The 18,782-nt window shown below is 41.7% G+C and overlaps 1 protein-coding gene and 1 long non-coding RNA gene across 5 annotated transcripts in view; one reads left to right on the top strand and one right to left on the bottom strand.

The window, feature by feature from the left end:
* LOC131104841 (plexin-A2-like) overlaps positions 1-18,782 on the top strand; it is a 178,669-nt gene that overhangs the window by 148,548 nt on the left and 11,339 nt on the right. For all 4 annotated transcript variants that reach the window (XM_058052407.1, XM_058052404.1, XM_058052405.1 and 1 more), the window contains exons 21-26: positions 2,469-2,611; positions 3,120-3,388; positions 15,208-15,274; positions 15,992-16,138; positions 17,554-17,713; positions 17,801-17,904. In XM_058052407.1, coding sequence (XP_057908390.1) covers positions 2,469-2,611; positions 3,120-3,388; positions 15,208-15,274; positions 15,992-16,138; positions 17,554-17,713; positions 17,801-17,904 — 890 coding nt within the window. The remainder of the gene's footprint in view (positions 1-2,468; positions 2,612-3,119; positions 3,389-15,207; positions 15,275-15,991; positions 16,139-17,553; positions 17,714-17,800; positions 17,905-18,782) is intronic.
* On the bottom strand, positions 3,956-7,056 carry LOC131104842 (uncharacterized). Its single transcript, XR_009119837.1, has 3 exons — positions 6,583-7,056; positions 6,357-6,487; positions 3,956-5,955 (listed from the first exon to the last, which is right to left on the bottom strand). It is a non-coding gene; the product is annotated as an uncharacterized LOC131104842 (long non-coding RNA).

Below are 18,782 nucleotides of genomic sequence, written 5' to 3'. Positions count from 1 at the left end.
AGTATGTGTGTGTACCCCAAATACTACATTTATATACACGTACAGTATGTGTATGTACCCCAAATACTACATTTATATACATGCACAGTATGTGTATGTACCCCAAATACTACATTTATATACACATACAGTATGTGTATTTACCCTAAATACTACATTTATATACACGTACAGTATGTGTATTTACCCTAAATACTACATTTATATACACGTACAGTATGTGTATGTACCCCAAATACTACATTTATATACACGCACAGTATGTGTATGTACCCCAAATACTACATTTATATACATGTACAGTATGTGTATTTACCCTAAATACTACATTTATATACACGTACAGTATGTGTATGTACCCCAAATACTACATTTATATACACGCACAGTATGTGTATGTACCCCAAATACTACATTTATATACATGTACAGTATGTGTATTTACCCTAAATACTACATTTATATACACGTACAATATGTGTATGTACCCCAAATACTACATTTATATACATGTACAGTATGTGTATGTACCCCAAATACTACATTCATATTCACGTACAGTATGTGTATGTACCCTAAATACTACATTTATATACATGCACAGTATGTGTATGTACCCCAAATACTACATTTATATACACGTACAGTATGTTTATGTACCCCGAATACTACATTTATATACACGTACAGTATGTGTATGTACCCTAAATACTACATTTATATACATGCACACTATGTGTATGTACCCCAAATACTACATTTATATACAGGTACAGTATGTGTATGTACCCCAAATACTACATTTATATACATGCACAGTATGTGTATGTACCCCAAATATTACATTTATATACATGCACAGTATGTGTATGTACCCCAAATACTACATTTATATACACGTACAGTATGTGTATGTACCCTGAATACTACATTTATATACACACGTACAGTATGTGTATATACCCTAAATACTACTTTTATATACACATGTACTCTATGTGTATTTACCGTAAATACTACATTTACATACACATGTACAGTATGCGTATGTACTCTAAATACTACTTTTATGTACACACATACAGTATATGTATGTACGCTAAATACTACATTTACATATGTGTGTACAGTATGTGTATGTACCCTAAATACTACTTTTATATACACACGTACAGTATGTGTATGTATCCTAAATACTGCATTTATATACTACTACAAATAAGATGGGTGTCAAAGATCATTTCTATGACAAGAGTGATCTACTGTTTTTTAATGATCCACTCCAGAAAATCAAAGATCTTCTATGTGACAGGAGCGCTTTGCTCTTTTTAAGAATCTACTGCAAAAAATATGTTTGTCGAAGATTATTTGTATGGTAAGAGTGATCAGCAGTTTTTAAGGTTCTATCACCAAAAATGCTGGTCAAAGATACTTTATGTCACAGGAGCACACTGTTTTTGAGGATCTCTGACAAAAAAGATGGGAGTCAAGGATCATCTAGTATATGATAGGAGTGAATACGGTATCCAGCAAAAATGCTAGTCAAAGATCCTCTCTGTGACCCGAGCGAACCAACTAGTGTGATCTGCTGTAGAAAAGGATTTAGTACAAAAAATGCCAATCAAAGATGCTCTCTATGACCAGAGTGATCTGCTGTTTTAAGGATCAACAGTACCACAGAAAACACTAGTCAAAGATGCTCTATGGGACAGAAGCACTGTGAAGTTTTTACAGACCTACAGCAAAATTGATATCTTTTAAAATAACGTTTATGTGCCAGGAGAGTTCTGCGCTCTCTGATCAAAGATCCTCTATATGACAGATGTACGGTATTAAATATATAGTATAGGAATCTTGGTGGGCCAGGTAGGTGTTAGTCTCGGGCAGAAGTTGGGCAAGGGGCGGCCAGGGGACGATCCCGGGACTTGAAGAAAGCTTCATCTGCTGAAGTCGGAGTCCAGGAAACTTCTTGACAGGATCAGGATCAGCCTTGGGAAAGATTAGCAGAGTGGCGCCTCCGGGACGGATTTAGATGGACACCTCTTTGCCGCAAGGGAACCGGGGCGGGGGCTAAGGCCGTGGTGGGGGGGTTGCGGCTCCTGTGATAGGTTACCTTCACGGAGTGGAGGGGGCTGGCCAAGGGTGTACAGTCGTCGGGGGCCGGATGGCAGCCAATTAGGCGGCGCTCACCTGCAGCCTCACGCTGAGATGATCCACACACTGCTGGGGCCAATTTGCTGTCTGCCAGATAAAATGGCTGACAATAGAGGTGGGGGTTGTGTGTGTTTTTGTCGAATGTGAAATATGGAGTTTCTCTCAAGTGACGACTACCTTGGGCTTCATCGTAGCTGCTCCAGACAACCACCTGAAGATAAGAAGCGTATTTGCTCCTCAGGGATTAGAAATTGTTCCCTCGTACTGACCTGACATCCTTTTGTTCTTTATTTCGCTCACAAATAAAAATCAAGCCTTCGCCGAGCTGCAGACCGACATCAACGAGCTGACCAGCGACCTGGACAGAGCCGGCATCCCGCATCTGGACTACAGGACCTACGCCATGAGGGTCCTCTTCCCCGGCATCGAGGATCATCCCGTCCTCAGAGAGCTGGAGGTAACCATCTCAGACGTCACCAGCACGGATCACACAACCTGGGCAAAGCATTTGGTGTCCATTTCCTGTACATCCCGGGAACAACTTCTATCCATAGCATCACATAAAGACTGGCTGTTGTTCAAAATCACTAGGATTCTTGCATTGGCAGGCCGTCATGGATTGGGTAAGATAGGCAGCACACGCAGACTTTGGCCACCGGGATCGTCTTTCTTGTGGACGATCTTTTGACATTTGGCTGCTGGATGAGGGCGCCATGCTCCTCAACAGACGTTGGTCAATAATTGATTAAGATCTTCTCAGTTACTCCCCATGAGCGCCATGTCTGCTTGCCTGGAGTGAAACTGGAGAGTATGGGGGGGTAAGGCTTTGGTGCTTCAGGACAGAAAGGAGGGAAAAAAGTCAAGGTCAGGCTGAAAGCTGAAGAGCTGCACCCCAAACTCCTTTAGCTCCTCATAGTTGCTATTTATGCACTAGTTAGCTAACATATTCATCTTCCGCTCTTCAGGTTTCTGGAAATGGCCAGCAGAATGTGGAGAAGGCCCTCAAGCTTTTTGGCCAGCTTATCAACAACAAAGTCTTCCTGCTCACCTTCATCCGAACCCTGGAGATGCAGCGCTCCTTCTCCATGAGGGACCGCGGCAACGTGGCCTCGCTCATCATGACCGCATTGCAGGGACGACTGGAGTATGCCACCGACGTCCTCAAGCACCTGCTCTCCGACCTCATCGATCGCAACCTGGAGAGCAAGAACCACCCCAAGCTGCTGCTGCGCAGGTACGTGTAGGCCAGAACGCCGAAGAGGCCCAGATGCCATTTCTGGGCTAGTGTTTGCTTTGTATCTGATATCGTCAACTTCAGTCATTTTTTTAGTTATTACTTCACCTTATTAGCACCTGGTGACATGATAGTTACAGATCAAATAAGCTCTTCTTAGGGCCTTTAGTTATGCCATGTGGTTTCTGCATTTAGATTTTTAACCTCGTTACCCTTGAAATGTTCTGAAACCAAATCATTCATCCTTTATTTAACCAGATAAAAATCTTTTCCAAGAGTGACCTGGCCAAGATAGCAGCAGACATTTCCAACATACGATACAACATTGACAGTGAATATGCAACAGTTCCATCAATTTAAAAACAATTACATTCAATACAATACCCATTCATTCACGATCCTTTAAAATAACTTTCAATTCTCCCGTCTTAATAAGTTGAGGTAAGTTTAATTCATTTTGCAAATCATTCCATGCAAAGGGAGCAGCGTATTGGAATGCTGTCTTCCTTTACTCTGTTACTCTGTGACTCTAGGAACTACCATTAGTACTTTTTTCCGAGAGCGGAGAACATACTGTTGTTGGTATTTGTGCATGTATCTACAAAGGTAAGATGGTAGGAGCCCAAGAATACATTTATGGATAAAAACCAGCCAATGAGTCCACCTCAGAACGTACAGGGATGGAAACTCAGCTGCAGCATACAAAGTACGATGGTGACCACCGATGCCATGGCCAGTCATGGAGCGTAAGGCAGAGTGGTAAACATTGGCTAGCTTTTTTAAAAGATGATTACATGCGTTCATAAAAAGAAGGTCACCATAATCCAGCAAAGGTAAAAAAAGTAGCAGACATTAAATGCTTTCTTGTATAAAATGAGAAGCAAGATTTATTTCTGAAGAAGAAATCGAGTTTTAGCTTCAGTTTACGTACAGGATGCTCAATGTGTTGTTTAAAGGACAGTTTTTCGTCAGTAATAACGTATGATGTGACAATTTGAATTTCTTTCCCTTTAGTTGTTTTGATGTTAGGGAGCTGAGAGTGTAGCCGTTTTCCATTTGAGAAAACCATAACTTTAGATTTGTCTGCATTTAACACCAGCCTAGGCTGTTTTAGATGTGACTGAACAGCATCAAATGCAGACTGGAAGAAGTCAAAGGCTTTGTCAATTGAAGGAGAGGAGCAGTAGATGACTGTATCATCTGCATAAAAATGAAAAGAGGCGTTCAATACATTTTGACAAAGATTGTTCACATAAATAGAAAACAGCAATGGACCTAAAACAGAGCCTTGGGGTACTCCTTTAGTTATCAGAAGAAAGGAGGAAGACTGACCAGCAAAGTGTACACACTGATTTCTACCTGACAAACAGTTATAAAACCAACCAACAGCAGTATCAGAATTTTCTAAAGCCGGTTTAACAAGATGTCAACAAGATGTCAAAGGCCAATCAATTAAAAGCATTGCAAAGAACCTTTTACAATCAAGGTACTCAACGATATCATTACCAACGTTAATGTACTGTGTTGTTACATGGGAGTATGAAGTATTTGGATGCTGGGTTGCCAGTGTGAGAAAGGCGACATATCATACGTTATCTTCCACTTAGTCAGGATGAATGGTAGACTGAGAGGGCTTGGTTGTGAAGTCACTAACATCTCTGGCTCCAGTTCCATTCCAGTCAAACGGTCAAATCTTTGTTCTAGTTCGTCTCAAAGAGAAATTTTTGAATGAGCCAGTATGGTGTGTTCACTTCAAAGATTTGGGGAACATTTCAAGCAACTTTGTCACCCTGGTATTGGTCAACTTTGACCAAGGCGATATCCTTAATGTCAAGGTCAGTCACCCCCCAAAAGTTTCTAGTATATGTGCACCAAGTTTGAAGATGATTGGATGAAAAAATGCAAAAGAATCAAGGTTTTATATGTATGTTGTGTTTGACATTACTGTATCGTTGACCCTTGACCCAGTTCTTTATGCTTTGACACGGGAAACCGGTTAAAAACAACAAAGCTGCGTATTAAGTGCTGATATGTGAGTGCGAGAGAAGGAAAAGCAAATACGTAGCATACATACATAAAGCGGCATATCATGCCTTCTCATAGGCTGTGGCAAGATAATGAATGGCAGTCTGACAGGGCCTACTTATTTGCTTGAAAGGACACCAATATTTTTCATATGCTCAGAAAAGACTGCAACTGATGGACCTCAAGCTGGCGACGCGGTCGCTTAAATTCTTGCATTCTGTCGTCTTGCGCCGCATCGCTCTCAATGTCAGCTTCGCTTATCCTCCAGGCTTCAGCGCCTTATGAAACATTCACAAGCGCTTCCACTTCTGGTCTCCGGTGCATATTGGTTTTTTTCTTTTTCCGGGGGAAGCGCTGGGGTTTTTTTGTTGTTTGTTAAAACTTTAAACAGCTACGAGATCCTTGCCTCTATGTCTTTTCCGCACTTTGGTGGCCCTGAAGGTTCTGGAAGTGGTCTGATGCAAGCAAACGTCCTTGAAGGTACAGATCCCGTAGAGTATGTCGTTTACATGACTAATGAGCAGGGAGAGTCCGGGTTAACACTGCAAAATATGCATGCAAAAAGGGTCATATACAAACCGTATTAGATTGAACATATAAAACCTTCCAGCCGCTATTTTAGAAGCTTGTCTATAACTCTTCGTATATATAAACTATATCGTATTGACCTTTTTTGCCTTTATCCTGTGATTTGTGTCTGAGAGGCCAGTGTGCGGTCATCAATCAAAGATTTGTAGGCTGGGAATGAATCATGTACGGTTTTGGTTCCGGTACCATTACAAAATGTCATTAGCATACTTAGCATTCACCATGATGGTTGTCTGAGAGTCCAGAACGCAATCAAAAATATTTTAGCTAGCGATGATTTATGGATAAACTCAATTACAATTTCAGACAGCTGTCGTACCATTTCGTAATGTCATTAGCGTATTAGCGTTCTCACCGTTATACCGTGATTAGTGTCTGAAGGTTCGGTGTGCAATCAAAAACATGTTTGCTTGGAGATCAAACGGTGAAACATCAAACATCCAAAATGAAATCACCATCCTGAGGTGTGCAAGTGAAAGTTGTTAGCTGAAACGACATGGGGTTTAACGATAAACCGTGATAAACTTTCAGACTTTTATTGTACACTTTCAAAATGGAATTATCATAATTGCCGTACTTACCGTTATACTGTAATTAGCGTCTGAGAGTCCAGTAAGCAATCAAAAACATGTTAGCCAGTGATGAAAGGGTATACGGTTTGCCAATAAACCGTGCCAAATTTCAGATGTTTTTTGTGCCCATTCAAAATCCAATCATCGCCGTTAGCATTATACTGTATTTAGCAGTGGAGAGTCCTCAGGCGTACAACTGAAAGTTGTTAGCTTGGGGTGAAACAATATGCAGTTTTTCGTTTACCCGTTATAACCTTTCGAACGGTTGTTGTACCCTATCAAAACTTAATTATGGTCATTTCCGTAAGTACTGTGATGTTGTAAGTAGTGTCCAGTACGCGGTCAAAACGTCAGCGATTAGTTAAGTCGGTTAGTCGGTTAGTCAGCGATTAAGCGGTTCATTGATAAACTGTGATACAATCCCAGACTCTTATTGTACTGTTTATTCATGTCAATAGCGTACTTACCATCATACCGTGATTCGTGTCTGAAAGTTTGGTGCGCAATCAAAAACATGAAACAGTAAACAGTGGTCAAATGTCATACGGTTAATATACCCTTGTAATTATCATGTAATTATCATACTGACCATTATTTGGTGCCTGAGTTCAAAAGAATCAAGTGTTCCAAAACACGTTGGACATTTTATCCATACGCTGTGAAAACATTTCAGACGATTCGCCATCTTTTTTGAAATCTAATCACTGTAGTTACCATGGTTATCGTCTGACAGTTTGCTATGCAATCCTAATGTGTTAGCTAGCAAAAAAAAAACAGTATGCAGTTCATCGATTAACCACTATACAATTTCAGACGGTTCTCTTATCCATCCGTCATAATTATCGTACCGCCAGGCTGTGAGTTGTGTCTGAGTCCGGTGCACCATCAAAGCGTGTTGGCTCGGGATGACCGCTTAATCAATTCACCGTAACACATGCGGTTATCGTGCGGTTTGTATATGTCATTAGCGTACTTTCCGTCTGAGAGTCTGCATAATTAAAAAGTTATGAAAGTAGTATTGATGGATAACCGTGATCGTTTTTCGTCCCAATAATGGTGAAATGGAATTTCCATACCGGTTTTATCTCCTGGTGGTAAAAGGCTGCCGTCTTGCATGATGTCACGTTCACTGCCTTCTTTCAGTGGAAATAGCAGCTGCTTCATTCTGATGCTAATTTTCCTTCTGTGTACTGAACGGCCACATTGACAGCGTTGTAACCAAACAGTAGAAGAAGAAGAAATATTGTCGTCGTTAAAGGCGCATGGTGACAAGTGTCCAGCGAGGATTAAGCTGTTAGTTCACGTGACAGCGGGGGCCTCACGCCATTTTATTATGCATTATTGAGGAGCACAGCAGTTCGTAATCCTCAGTCACTCACTGCCTGGAGGGTCTTTTATGTATTTTTTTTTCTACTAAAGCGTATGTGGGGGATTATCGATTAGACATGGCTGACTGCCGCCTTGACTCTGTCCTCGCCATCCCCACCGCCGCAACAACTCGTATTGGCCACGGAGCTCAGCGACGTTTACACATTGGCCGCCTTTTGTGTTGCCTCTGTTTAGGTAATAATGTTGTGGAACAAGAAGATGAGGGCAATACTCTTTTATAAAGCATGCAGAACACGGCACCGCCTGGTATCGATGAGTACTGTGTTGGAAGCAATGTTTGTCTGACCAGTTGCAGTCTGTCATTTTAGGTTTTATTTGGTCAAATTCTGAGTGTCTGTCAGTCATAAGCCCTGATTACATTCTCGACAAACAACAGGATTTTACCACCTTTTCCCCCCAATTATATTGCCTTGTGATACGTAACGGGGGCGGGACAGTGCCTGTGGAAAAGAGAGTGCTCCTTCAGAATAGTTTGTGGCGCTTCACATTTTTCTCCCACCCTGTTGTCTTGTCAGCAATGGCTGCATGGGCATAGCGGCTTGGTTTGATTTCACTCCAATGATTTGAGACTTGACGTCTTTACTTGGGGCTTGCAAAACTTTGGTCTGGTCTGACCACCATCCTGATTGGAGAGTTAGCTGCTCGTGAGGCACTTAGAGACAGTATCAGAACCATGATAGAGCCGATTGAATGGAAAGGAACTAGTCCCACACCTAATACTAGTACTTCTCCCACAAAGTTTTCATCACAACATGCTTAAGAGCAGCTTCCGAGAAAATCCAAGAAGATTCTTAGGAAGATATTGGACAGTGAGGCCCATTGACTTGAACGGTACAACTGTAAATTACGTTTATGGTGCCCCCTATGGGTTGTGGTAACAGTGCTTTGGAGTTTGGAGTTTTATAATCATTCGACAAATTGTCAATGGCTCATAGATCATTACACAGGTCTCATCTCAGTTTAAAAAATCTCATTTTATTTTGATAAAATGAAGTAAAGATGGATGGATGGATACATGGATGGATGATGGATGGATGCATGAATGGATGGAAGGATGGATGGATGGATGCATGGATGCATGGATGCATGGATGGATGCATGGGCGGATGCATGAATAGATGGAAGGATGGATGGATGCATGGATGGATGAATGCATGGGCGGATGCATGAATAGATGAAAGGATGGATGATGGATGGATGATGCATGGATGGATGGATAGATGGATGGATGCATGGATGCATGGATGAATGGATGGATAGATGGATGGATGCATGGATGAATGGATGGATGGAAGCATGGATGGATGGATGCATGAATGGATGGAAGGATGGATGGATAGATGTATGGATGCATGGATGGATAGATGGATGGATGCAAAATACAACATTAAATAAAAATATACAGTGCAAGTGTTCAGGAAATTGCGGAGGAAGGAAGGAGATCAATGGATTACTGTGCTGGTTAGCTCATGTATTCAAGATATGGAATGATACTGTTTTCCATCAAAATGGCATCTGTTTATTTGACAGATTTTGCCGTTTTTGCTTAGAAATAATATTTATATCTTGAAAATAATGAAGCTGCACTTCTTTATCTGTCAAGAAATATCTTAGGACATCAGGTGATTGAATATCTTGTGAAAAAGAAGCTAAAGTACATCTTCAAACAACAAAGTTGCCTTTCTGGCCTTTTCGGCGGGTCTCTTCTACTCGCCAGCAAGGTCGTCCCTGAGCACATTCCAACAGTAGTCAGTAAGATGAGATGCCGGAATCCTTCCCTGTGCTCATCGCTAACTTCTCCACACTTCCATGGAAAGAAATCGAAAGTGCATCTTCAGTGACATATTACAGCCAAGGGCTTTGTTTGCCACCAGCTGCTTATAATGATCTGCCTCGTAGTTTCCAACAAACTCTGATACAATGAAAACATGAAAACATTTGATGTGAGAACTCATATGAAGCCATATGGACATGAATGTATTGGAATGAGCGGGCAGGCTTTCCGATAGAACTGCTTGCTTGTAGACGCTCTACTTTCTGATAAACTAGCCTTGTTGCCTATTTGGCATACATTTCCTATTTTCAGCCAAAACTGCATCTTGGAAACGATGGACAATCTGTACTTCTGACTTTCTTTTTCTTTCTTTCTTTCTTTACACTAAGACTCCGGAAGGATTTGGCTTGTAGACCAGCGATAGTTGCTAAACCATGCCAACATTTGTGCTTGTTTTTCAACCAATCTTGCTCAAATTTGACATGCATGTGCTTGCCAGTACCCTAAAGGTATGTACTCAGTTTAGTGATGATTGGACGAAACACTTTGATCTTTAAAATATTATTCGATTTGTATTGTAAAACGCTGTGTGCCCGGAGAGGGAGGGCCAAGTCTGTGTGAAAGTCATCATCATCTCATCACCCAGTCATTTTCCCTGAATGGGAAGTGTTGCGCAAGTCTGGTTGTGCTAGGTGAGTGTGTGTCTCGAAGGCCTAAGAGAAGTTACTCAAGTGACAAAGCACTGAGTTATTAGACTGCATCATGTCTAAAACACCCTAAAGTTACAATGGGTTTTTCAGCTGTGTGAGAAATTTCAAGTCAGCGCCACCGTGTGAGGCATTTGTCAGAAAAATAATATCGCAGATGACGTTCGGATTCATTTTACGATGAGTACAAGACCTGCTGTGACAAACGTTATTATAATATCTATTTCTAACCCCTTTAGCCTGAAATACAATCACAATCTGTGTTGTTTATTTACATCTATATGTAAAGCAGTGTGTGGCCTATAATTGGATCCACTAGCTTTGTGTTGGTGATTCTCCATGAATTATTGCTGAGCTGGCAGCTCCTCACAAAGCTACACAGGGAGGATACACACACACACACACACACACACACACATAAGGTACTGTAGGAAGCATCTCCAGGTCACCCGATCCTCTTCCTTATTCAGGCTCTGGTAGCTTGAAAGCACGTCTCAGGACACGTTCTCCGAGTGGTAGAAAAAACAAAGACGCTTTCCATCTCCAGAGGCGGCCATGTTCACGGCGAGCACGATCGACCTTTAAAGAAAACAACCTTCATCAGTCAGGAAGTCCACGTGATCACGCAGGAGTGAAATCAGGTTTATATTTACTACTTCAGGCCATTTTTACATTCATGCTGAGTCCTCCGCATCAGTATGGATCCCTTACATCATCAATCAATCACCATGCGTGCTTAGGAGCATGCATTACACACCTCCAGTGTATGCTAATGTCTCATACTCATGTCAAAACTCCTTCATATTGTACTTGTACTGCTTATTGCCGCTCATCATGAATATTTATTCGAACTTGATTCACAAGGAAAAATACATCTCTTGGTATGCATGTATTTATTTTTAAATATTGATATTACCTCTGGGGGATTTTTTATATGTATGTATGTACAGTGTCGTCAATTTTTATTCATTCATTTTCTACCGCTTATGCTCACGAGGGTCTCGGGGGTGCTGGATCCTATCCCAGCTGTCTTGGGGAGAGAGGCGGGGTCCACCCTGGACTGGTGGCCAGCCAATCACAGGGCACATATAGACAAACAACCATTTCCACCCACATTCATACCTATGGACAATTTGGAGTCTCCAATTAACCTAGCATGTTTTTGGAATGGGGGAGGAAACCGGAGTACCCGGAGAAAACGCACGCATGCAAACTCCACATAGAGATGGCCAAGGGTGGAATCAAACTCAGGTCTCCTGTGCACTAACCACTCGTCCGCCGTGGAGCTCTTCAGTTTTCAGCACTTATTTTTTATCGTTTAATGTGTTACGTTTTCATTGTCAAATATTAATAATCCACGTATTCATGTTTGTGTATGGAGTATTACACATATTAAATATTTGTAAATATTACATTCACATATTAAATGTATTCTCTTATTTACATTTTTAGTAGTTATTTATTTCAAGCAGTTAAATTTTCTTTTTGATATTTGAATGCAAATATATTTCTATCATAATATATTATGTTCAAATATATATTTACTTATTTTTATTATATGTTATATGTTTAGTATATGTTAATTAGCATTTTAAGCTGCTGTTTTAAATAAATCATCTTTTAAGTGTCCAAAAATGCTCAATTTTGCATCTTCAGAGACGTACAGCAAAGGCACCTTCTTGAATATTCCGCTAACAGGGGTGTGTGTGTGTGTGTGTGTGTGTGTGTGTGTGTGTGTGTATGAGATTATACCCTGATAGTGTTTCTCCTACGTGAGTGTTATAATTGCCGATGCGCTATCCACGCTGTTAAGGTGTCCTTCTATCAGTCTCCACATTAATGGAGGCATCAAAGTCTGGTACGCCGTTTAAGATGGTGGATAAAGACTAAAAAAAAAAACAAAGCATGTGAATGGGGCTCTTTGGATAAAAGGTAAGATTAATATAATTGATTTTTTGTTTTTTGTACAATGTCAGCCTTTTGCAGTATTTTCTCATACCATTAGTGATTTTTTTCTTGCAGGAGTCATACAACTTTTTTTCATCTCGCAAAATTGCAACTCATTCTTGTAAAATTAGGATTTCTTCCTGTAAAATTGCATTTTTTGTCTTTTCCCATACAGAGATCAACTTTCTCTTAAAATGTCTTTAAATTAACATCATTTTGGTAATATTGTCATCTTGTAAAATTGTAATAATTTCTGGTGAAATTTTGAATTTTTCTGGACATTCCAACATTTTCCTCATAAAAATCATTTCCGGTAAAAATGCCCAATTTTTCTTGACATCGCTTCTAAAATTGCAGTGTTTTCTCATTGAAACTGACATTTTCTCGAGACAATTATAACTTTCGCCACCAAAGTATTTCTATAAAATGATGGTGGCTTTTTACTGTAATTTTTCATCTGGTAATTTTGCAACAGGTTTCTTAATATTCCAACTTTTACTTGTGAAAATTGCATCTTTGCAAGTTATTTTTCCTAAATGTATGACTTTTGTAATATTAAGCTTTTTCTCATTATTTGTGTTCTGGCAACACTGCAATAGTTTCTTATTTGTCTTTTTTGTTATAATATTCCAACATTAGTCTTGTAAAATAAAAACAATAACTATAAAAACAGTATAAAATAGCTGACAAGGTTTCTTTTCAGTAAAGTGCAGCTTGTCTTTGCCTCTTCTGTTATTTGACCGAGTCAGGTAAATGGCCAAGCAGGTTTTCAAGCTCTGGCTTCTCCTTGGCACAATCGGCCGCCACGGCCCCTGCAAGGCTCCGTACGGGAGTTCCAATTCCAAATGTATTTTTCTACTTTCTATCCATGGTCGTTGTTAGTCAACGCAATGACAGTCAAAACTGTTTCTGATGTCTCCGTCCCCCCAGAGAGTGTTTGCCAGTGGTATCCATGTAATGTTGTTTTAATGGCATCACAGAACATTGCTTCAATCACCAAGAGTCCTTTAAAGCTTCTATGATTCTCTTCAGCATTTTTCTAATGAGATGACCCCCCCAAGCAGAGCAATGGAGCACAGTGTTATTAAGAAGAAGAGCATTAGTTTCATCCACCGTTCTCGCCGCACCTCCGCTGCCATTAGGAAAGATGTCGGCGTGCGACACGACTCGCCGGTGCAGTTCGGGATAATGAAACCCGCATGTTCGTTAATGAAGCTCAATTAATGGCATGATGACAAAGAACAAAGTGAGTCCCCTCACAGGGCGCCGCCCCCCACCCCCGATGACATTTAAAAGTAAAGATACATGTCGTTCAAAGGAGCGTAGACCGCACAAAAGACTTGATTTGACTTTGATCTTTGGGCTGGCTGAGCTTATATTAAAATACTTAATGGCTTCCATTAACTTGAACCCATTCAACCATCATAGCACTTGGCGTACCCGGGGTTATTATGGGGGGCGGAGGCAACGATAGGCGAGGAAGGAGGCCAATAAAGTAGGCATTTTGGGCAAAAATACTACAAAAGCTGACTGTTTATGCATATTGCAATACTGAGTACCGCCTCAAAATGGCGCCTTACTCAGGCTGCACTCACGACGAACGACGAGACTGAAATCTGATGAAGGTGCTACCTGAAAATATGTTTTTGTTAACCTTCATTTCTGCTTAGAAGTCAGATTTTTGGGGGGTGTGATTCCATGTAAAACCCCAAATGTTTGCCTTTCTAAGGCTGCACTGCATTAACTGCATTACATATACACAAGATGAATTAGTAATAAAATATATATATTGCTAGCTGGTAAATATATTTTAGCCCTGGTTTCAGGTATTTAATCATGTAGCTAGTAAAACTTCAAATATGTATCTTTGCAAGGCTCCACTCACACTGTACTGCCTGGACCGAAGTCTAAGCATCCTAAGAAAATACCATGAAATGTCTAAACTACAAATGTGGGCCGGAACTTCTGTTTTGTTTGGGATGTAATTCCCACAATCCCAAAACCCCCCAAATGTTTACCTTTGTTAGGCTGCACTCAAGCTGCACTGCATTAACGGAAGTATAGACAAGGTGAATTAGTAATAAAATATATATTGACCGGAATTCCTGTTGAGAAGTCAAATTTAGTCGGGTAATTAAAAAGTAAAACTCCACACGTAGCTTTGTAAGGCTGCACTCACGCTGCACTGCAGGAGCAAGAGTAGTAATGAAATATAGCGTTCTATCTAAAAATGTGTTTTACATTCATTTCAGGTATTTCATTTTTTTTGTAATGTCAAGTAAAACCCAAAACGTCTACCTTGTAAGGCTGCACTCCATTAAGTGAAGTCTAAACAAGTACGAATGGTTTGGGTCCCATCGACTCCGCATTCACGTCCTGGTGGTGCTCACAAGTATCATGGGTGTGTATGACCACCTTCAATGAAGCCGGCGAGTGACTGGGGGGGCGGGGTCGGTGGGTGCGGAAGGCCCACGGCGGGGCAGGAGGCGTGTGCGGGCAACAAGGGTGAAAATGAGAAAATGTTTTGGCGTTTTGGCAGTGCTCAGGCGTTACCTGGCTGTGACAGCGCTTGTCTGTCAACAGCTGAGGCTTGTCACAGCCGCAATGTCCCGCCGCGTTCATTCATGCGTACGCACACACACACACACACACACACATATGTCCTCTCTAGTTCCTCTTACCTGTTACAACACCAGAGGTAGCAGGAAGTCTATGAGAAACAACAGGAAGCCGCCCAAAGGCTCCAACAAAATGATCAATTATGAAACTTTTTCTTAAAAAAGCCTCATTTTGTTGTGTTCTTTGTTTGGGCGACAGAACCGAGTCGGTGGCGGAGAAGATGCTGACCAACTGGTTCGCTTTCCTGCTGCACAGGTTCCTCAAGGTCAGTCAGGACACACGCCGTGTCCGTCTTTGGCAAATCAATCAGTGTCTCCATTTAAATGTGTCTTTTTGTACTATTAGCTTTGCAATGTTATCATCATCAAACATTTATCTATCTATCTATCTATCTATCTATCTATCTATCTATCTATCTATCTATCTATCTATCTATATCAGAATCATTTGTCAATATGTTGACTTTTTTACTATAATTTCAACTATTTTGTATTAATATTATTATTATCAATTAAGGTCCATAGTTATTTTCCAAATTAATGTTAATAGATAGAGAAATAACGTCATATAATATGGACATTATCTAACATATGTTATATTGTTTAGAATGTGTACTACTAATGATGTATTTAATGTCCCTTTAAAAACGAAATAGGCTCACGCACCTATAATTTATAGTTTTTTTAAATAATATAATATTTGTTGTCCCTGACCAAATATGTTGCCCCCCCCCCCCCCCCCCCACTACATTGTCAAGGCGTAGAAAGCCGTTCAATTATTAAAGAAGCAATCCTGCCAGCTATTTGCTTATTTGATGAGAAATCAAACCCGCCACATCCCCTTAAAAATGAAACGTCTTCATGGTTTATGAATGAGGTTTGTTTTGCATCACACGACGTGATTCACTGTCGCCAAAAGGCCTGTTTGCGCTTCAAACCGAATGAAGGCTGGCTCTGACGCGCCCCCTTGTGTGCGTTGGCAGGAGTGCGCCGGCGAGCCCCTGTTCATGCTGTACTGCGCCATCAAGCAGCAGATGGAGAAAGGACCCATCGACGCCATCACCGGGGAGGCACGCTACTCCCTGAGCGAGGACAAGCTCATACGACAGCAGATCGAGTACAAAACGCTGGTACGCACCGAAAAACGCTTGTTGACGTGGTGTCATTGCAGGGAACATTTCTACCAGCGGGGGCGCCATTGAAGTACCTCATTCATCCCCATGGGGGGGAATTCATTTGACAGACATAGCTGTGTTATTTCTTTACCATCCCACCAGCTTCACGTTGGACGAGAGTGGACCCCACACACACACACACACACACCATGTGACACGATGACGCTGTGATTGCGCCGTCTGGAAATGCGCCTCATTATCTACTAATGCCCCGACAGAGCTGGAAATTGCTGTTTCTACCCAAGGTGTGAAATTTGATTTTGGGGACGGGCGGCGAGAGCGGAAGTGGTTTCTCCAGCCGCCGTCGCCGCTAATAACCACGAAGCCGGCAGTCTGGACGCTGCTCGCCAACCTTCATGCTACCTTCACACTGCCGGAACAATCACACACTCACCTCCAGTTTGACAGCAAATATGGGAAATACGCGCTTAAAAACGGCCGAGTGGTTAGCGCACAGGCCTCACAGCTAGGACACCTGAGTTTGATTCCACCCTCTGCCATCTCTGTGTGGAGTTTGCATGTTCTCCCCGTGCATGCGTGGGTTTTCTCCGGGTACTCCGGTTTCCTCCCCCATTCCAAAAACATGCTAGGTTAATTGGCCACTCCAAATTGTCCATAGGTATGAATGTGAGTGTGAATGGTTGTTTGTCTATATGTGCCCTGTGATTGGCTGGCCACCAGTCCAGGGTGTACCCCGCCTCTCGCCGCGAGACAGCTGGGATAGGCTCCAGCACCCCTGTGACCCTCGTGTACAGTACGACACAAAATGCATGCTTTTAGTTGTTGTATGTTGTATTTTAATCTGCTTTCTATCTCACTCTAAAGTGTCTTTGAGTATCTTGACTTATTATTATTATTATTATGATTATTATTACTCATAATAATATTATTATTTATTGTTATTACTCATAATAATATTACTATTTATTATTATTATTTATTATTATTATTCACCACAGTTCCATGTTTTGGCCATTTGTGGATAATGGCTCTCACTGTGGATGGCTGGAGTCCCAAAGCTTTAGAGATGGCTTTCTAACCTTTTCCACACTGATAGATCGCAATGATTGAACATTTTGCATTGGGTTGTGTTGTCACACCAATATTGCATCTGTTGATGATCAGGAAGATGAAAGTGGGACGAACATGCAAACCAATAAGAAATCCAGAAGAAATCCAGAAAGACTTTTCCACTCCACTGAATGCTTGGCTCCATAACTGATATATGACTTACCAACGCACGCCAGAGAAGAAGAAAACATCACACGTGGTCCCCTCAACGCTGGACAGATACCGTCATGAGTCAACCTCCAGAGAAGACGAAGGTTGCTCATCTGATGGGACTCCATTTTTCCTCTTTGATGCTGCAGATCCTAAACTGCGTGAACCCGGACAACGAAAACAGTCCGGAGATTCCGGTGAAAGTGCTCAACTGCGACACCATCACCCAAGTGAAAGAGAAGATCCTGGACGCCGTCTACAAGAACATGCCCTACTCGCAGCGCCCCCGTGCCGTGGACATGGACCTCGGTACGTTGACGTTCATGCCCGCACGCCGTGGTTCATCTCCCAGTGTCGGTGAACCAGGAAGTTGAGTTGTGTTTATTCTCATGTCAGAGTGGCGCCAAGGACGTTTGGCCCGTGTGGTGCTGCAGGACGAAGACATCACCACCAAGATAGAAAACGACTGGAAGAGACTTAACACGCTGCTGCACTACCAGGTGAGTCCCTTCATGGATTGGTTGGGAATACGGTCGGCTAAATGTGGTCGTTGTCATCCCAGGACGGCTGGCGATTGATGATGTATTGATACTGTACTGTACTGTGAGTGATACAATATTGATATCCTGAACAGATGATCAATAAAGGGAGAGCCTGATGAAACATAACAAATAGTCTATATGTATATAGTCTATGTATATAGTATATAGTCTATACGCGTCTTACTCCACGATCCCCACCACTTGTCACTTAGAAAGAGTAGCATACTAGCGTAGCGTCACAAATGTTGAGCTGATGCTACTCCAGACATCATCAAACGTCTGAATAGCAAAACGCTGCTGTTGTTTGGCTTTTTAAACGAGCGTTCTTCATCCTGCCCCGCATGGCTCCCTGCTGAGCATTCATCCTGAATGAAGCCCGCCAGCGTTATTGCCTCCAAGCCGTAAGGGCCCCTGTGTTATTGTCGACTTTTTATTTCACTTATTGCCCGGGCTCGCCAGCCGCTCACGCCCGCATCGTGAGCGAAGTTGTACACCAAATAATAAAATACTTGAAAGGCACATTTGGGGGATGCAGACTCCGGTTGGAGTGTTTGCTAATACTCCGCCGCTGCACGGTCCGACCTATTAAAATTCATATCACAGCATCCCGTTAAACCCCCCCCAACCCCACAGGCTGTTGGTTTACATAACCTGCTTCTGCACACCTTCACAGTGAAAGCGCTAATGCATATATTTGCATTGAGATGGCCGCCTTAGACAAGCACGTGTGCTACGCAGGTTCCACCTGCTGGTACTCGGGAACAGCAGCCGCATTCATAAGTGGATATTTTCTACCTCTGCTCAGAAGGGAGATATATTTATATGTATTTATTTTT

Source organism: Doryrhamphus excisus, chromosome 16, assembly GCF_030265055.1.
Source record: "Doryrhamphus excisus isolate RoL2022-K1 chromosome 16, RoL_Dexc_1.0, whole genome shotgun sequence".
Taxonomy (NCBI): domain Eukaryota; kingdom Metazoa; phylum Chordata; class Actinopteri; order Syngnathiformes; family Syngnathidae; genus Doryrhamphus; species Doryrhamphus excisus.
Note: the sequence above shows the minus strand (reverse complement) of the source record. Positions and strands in the feature narration are given on the sequence as shown.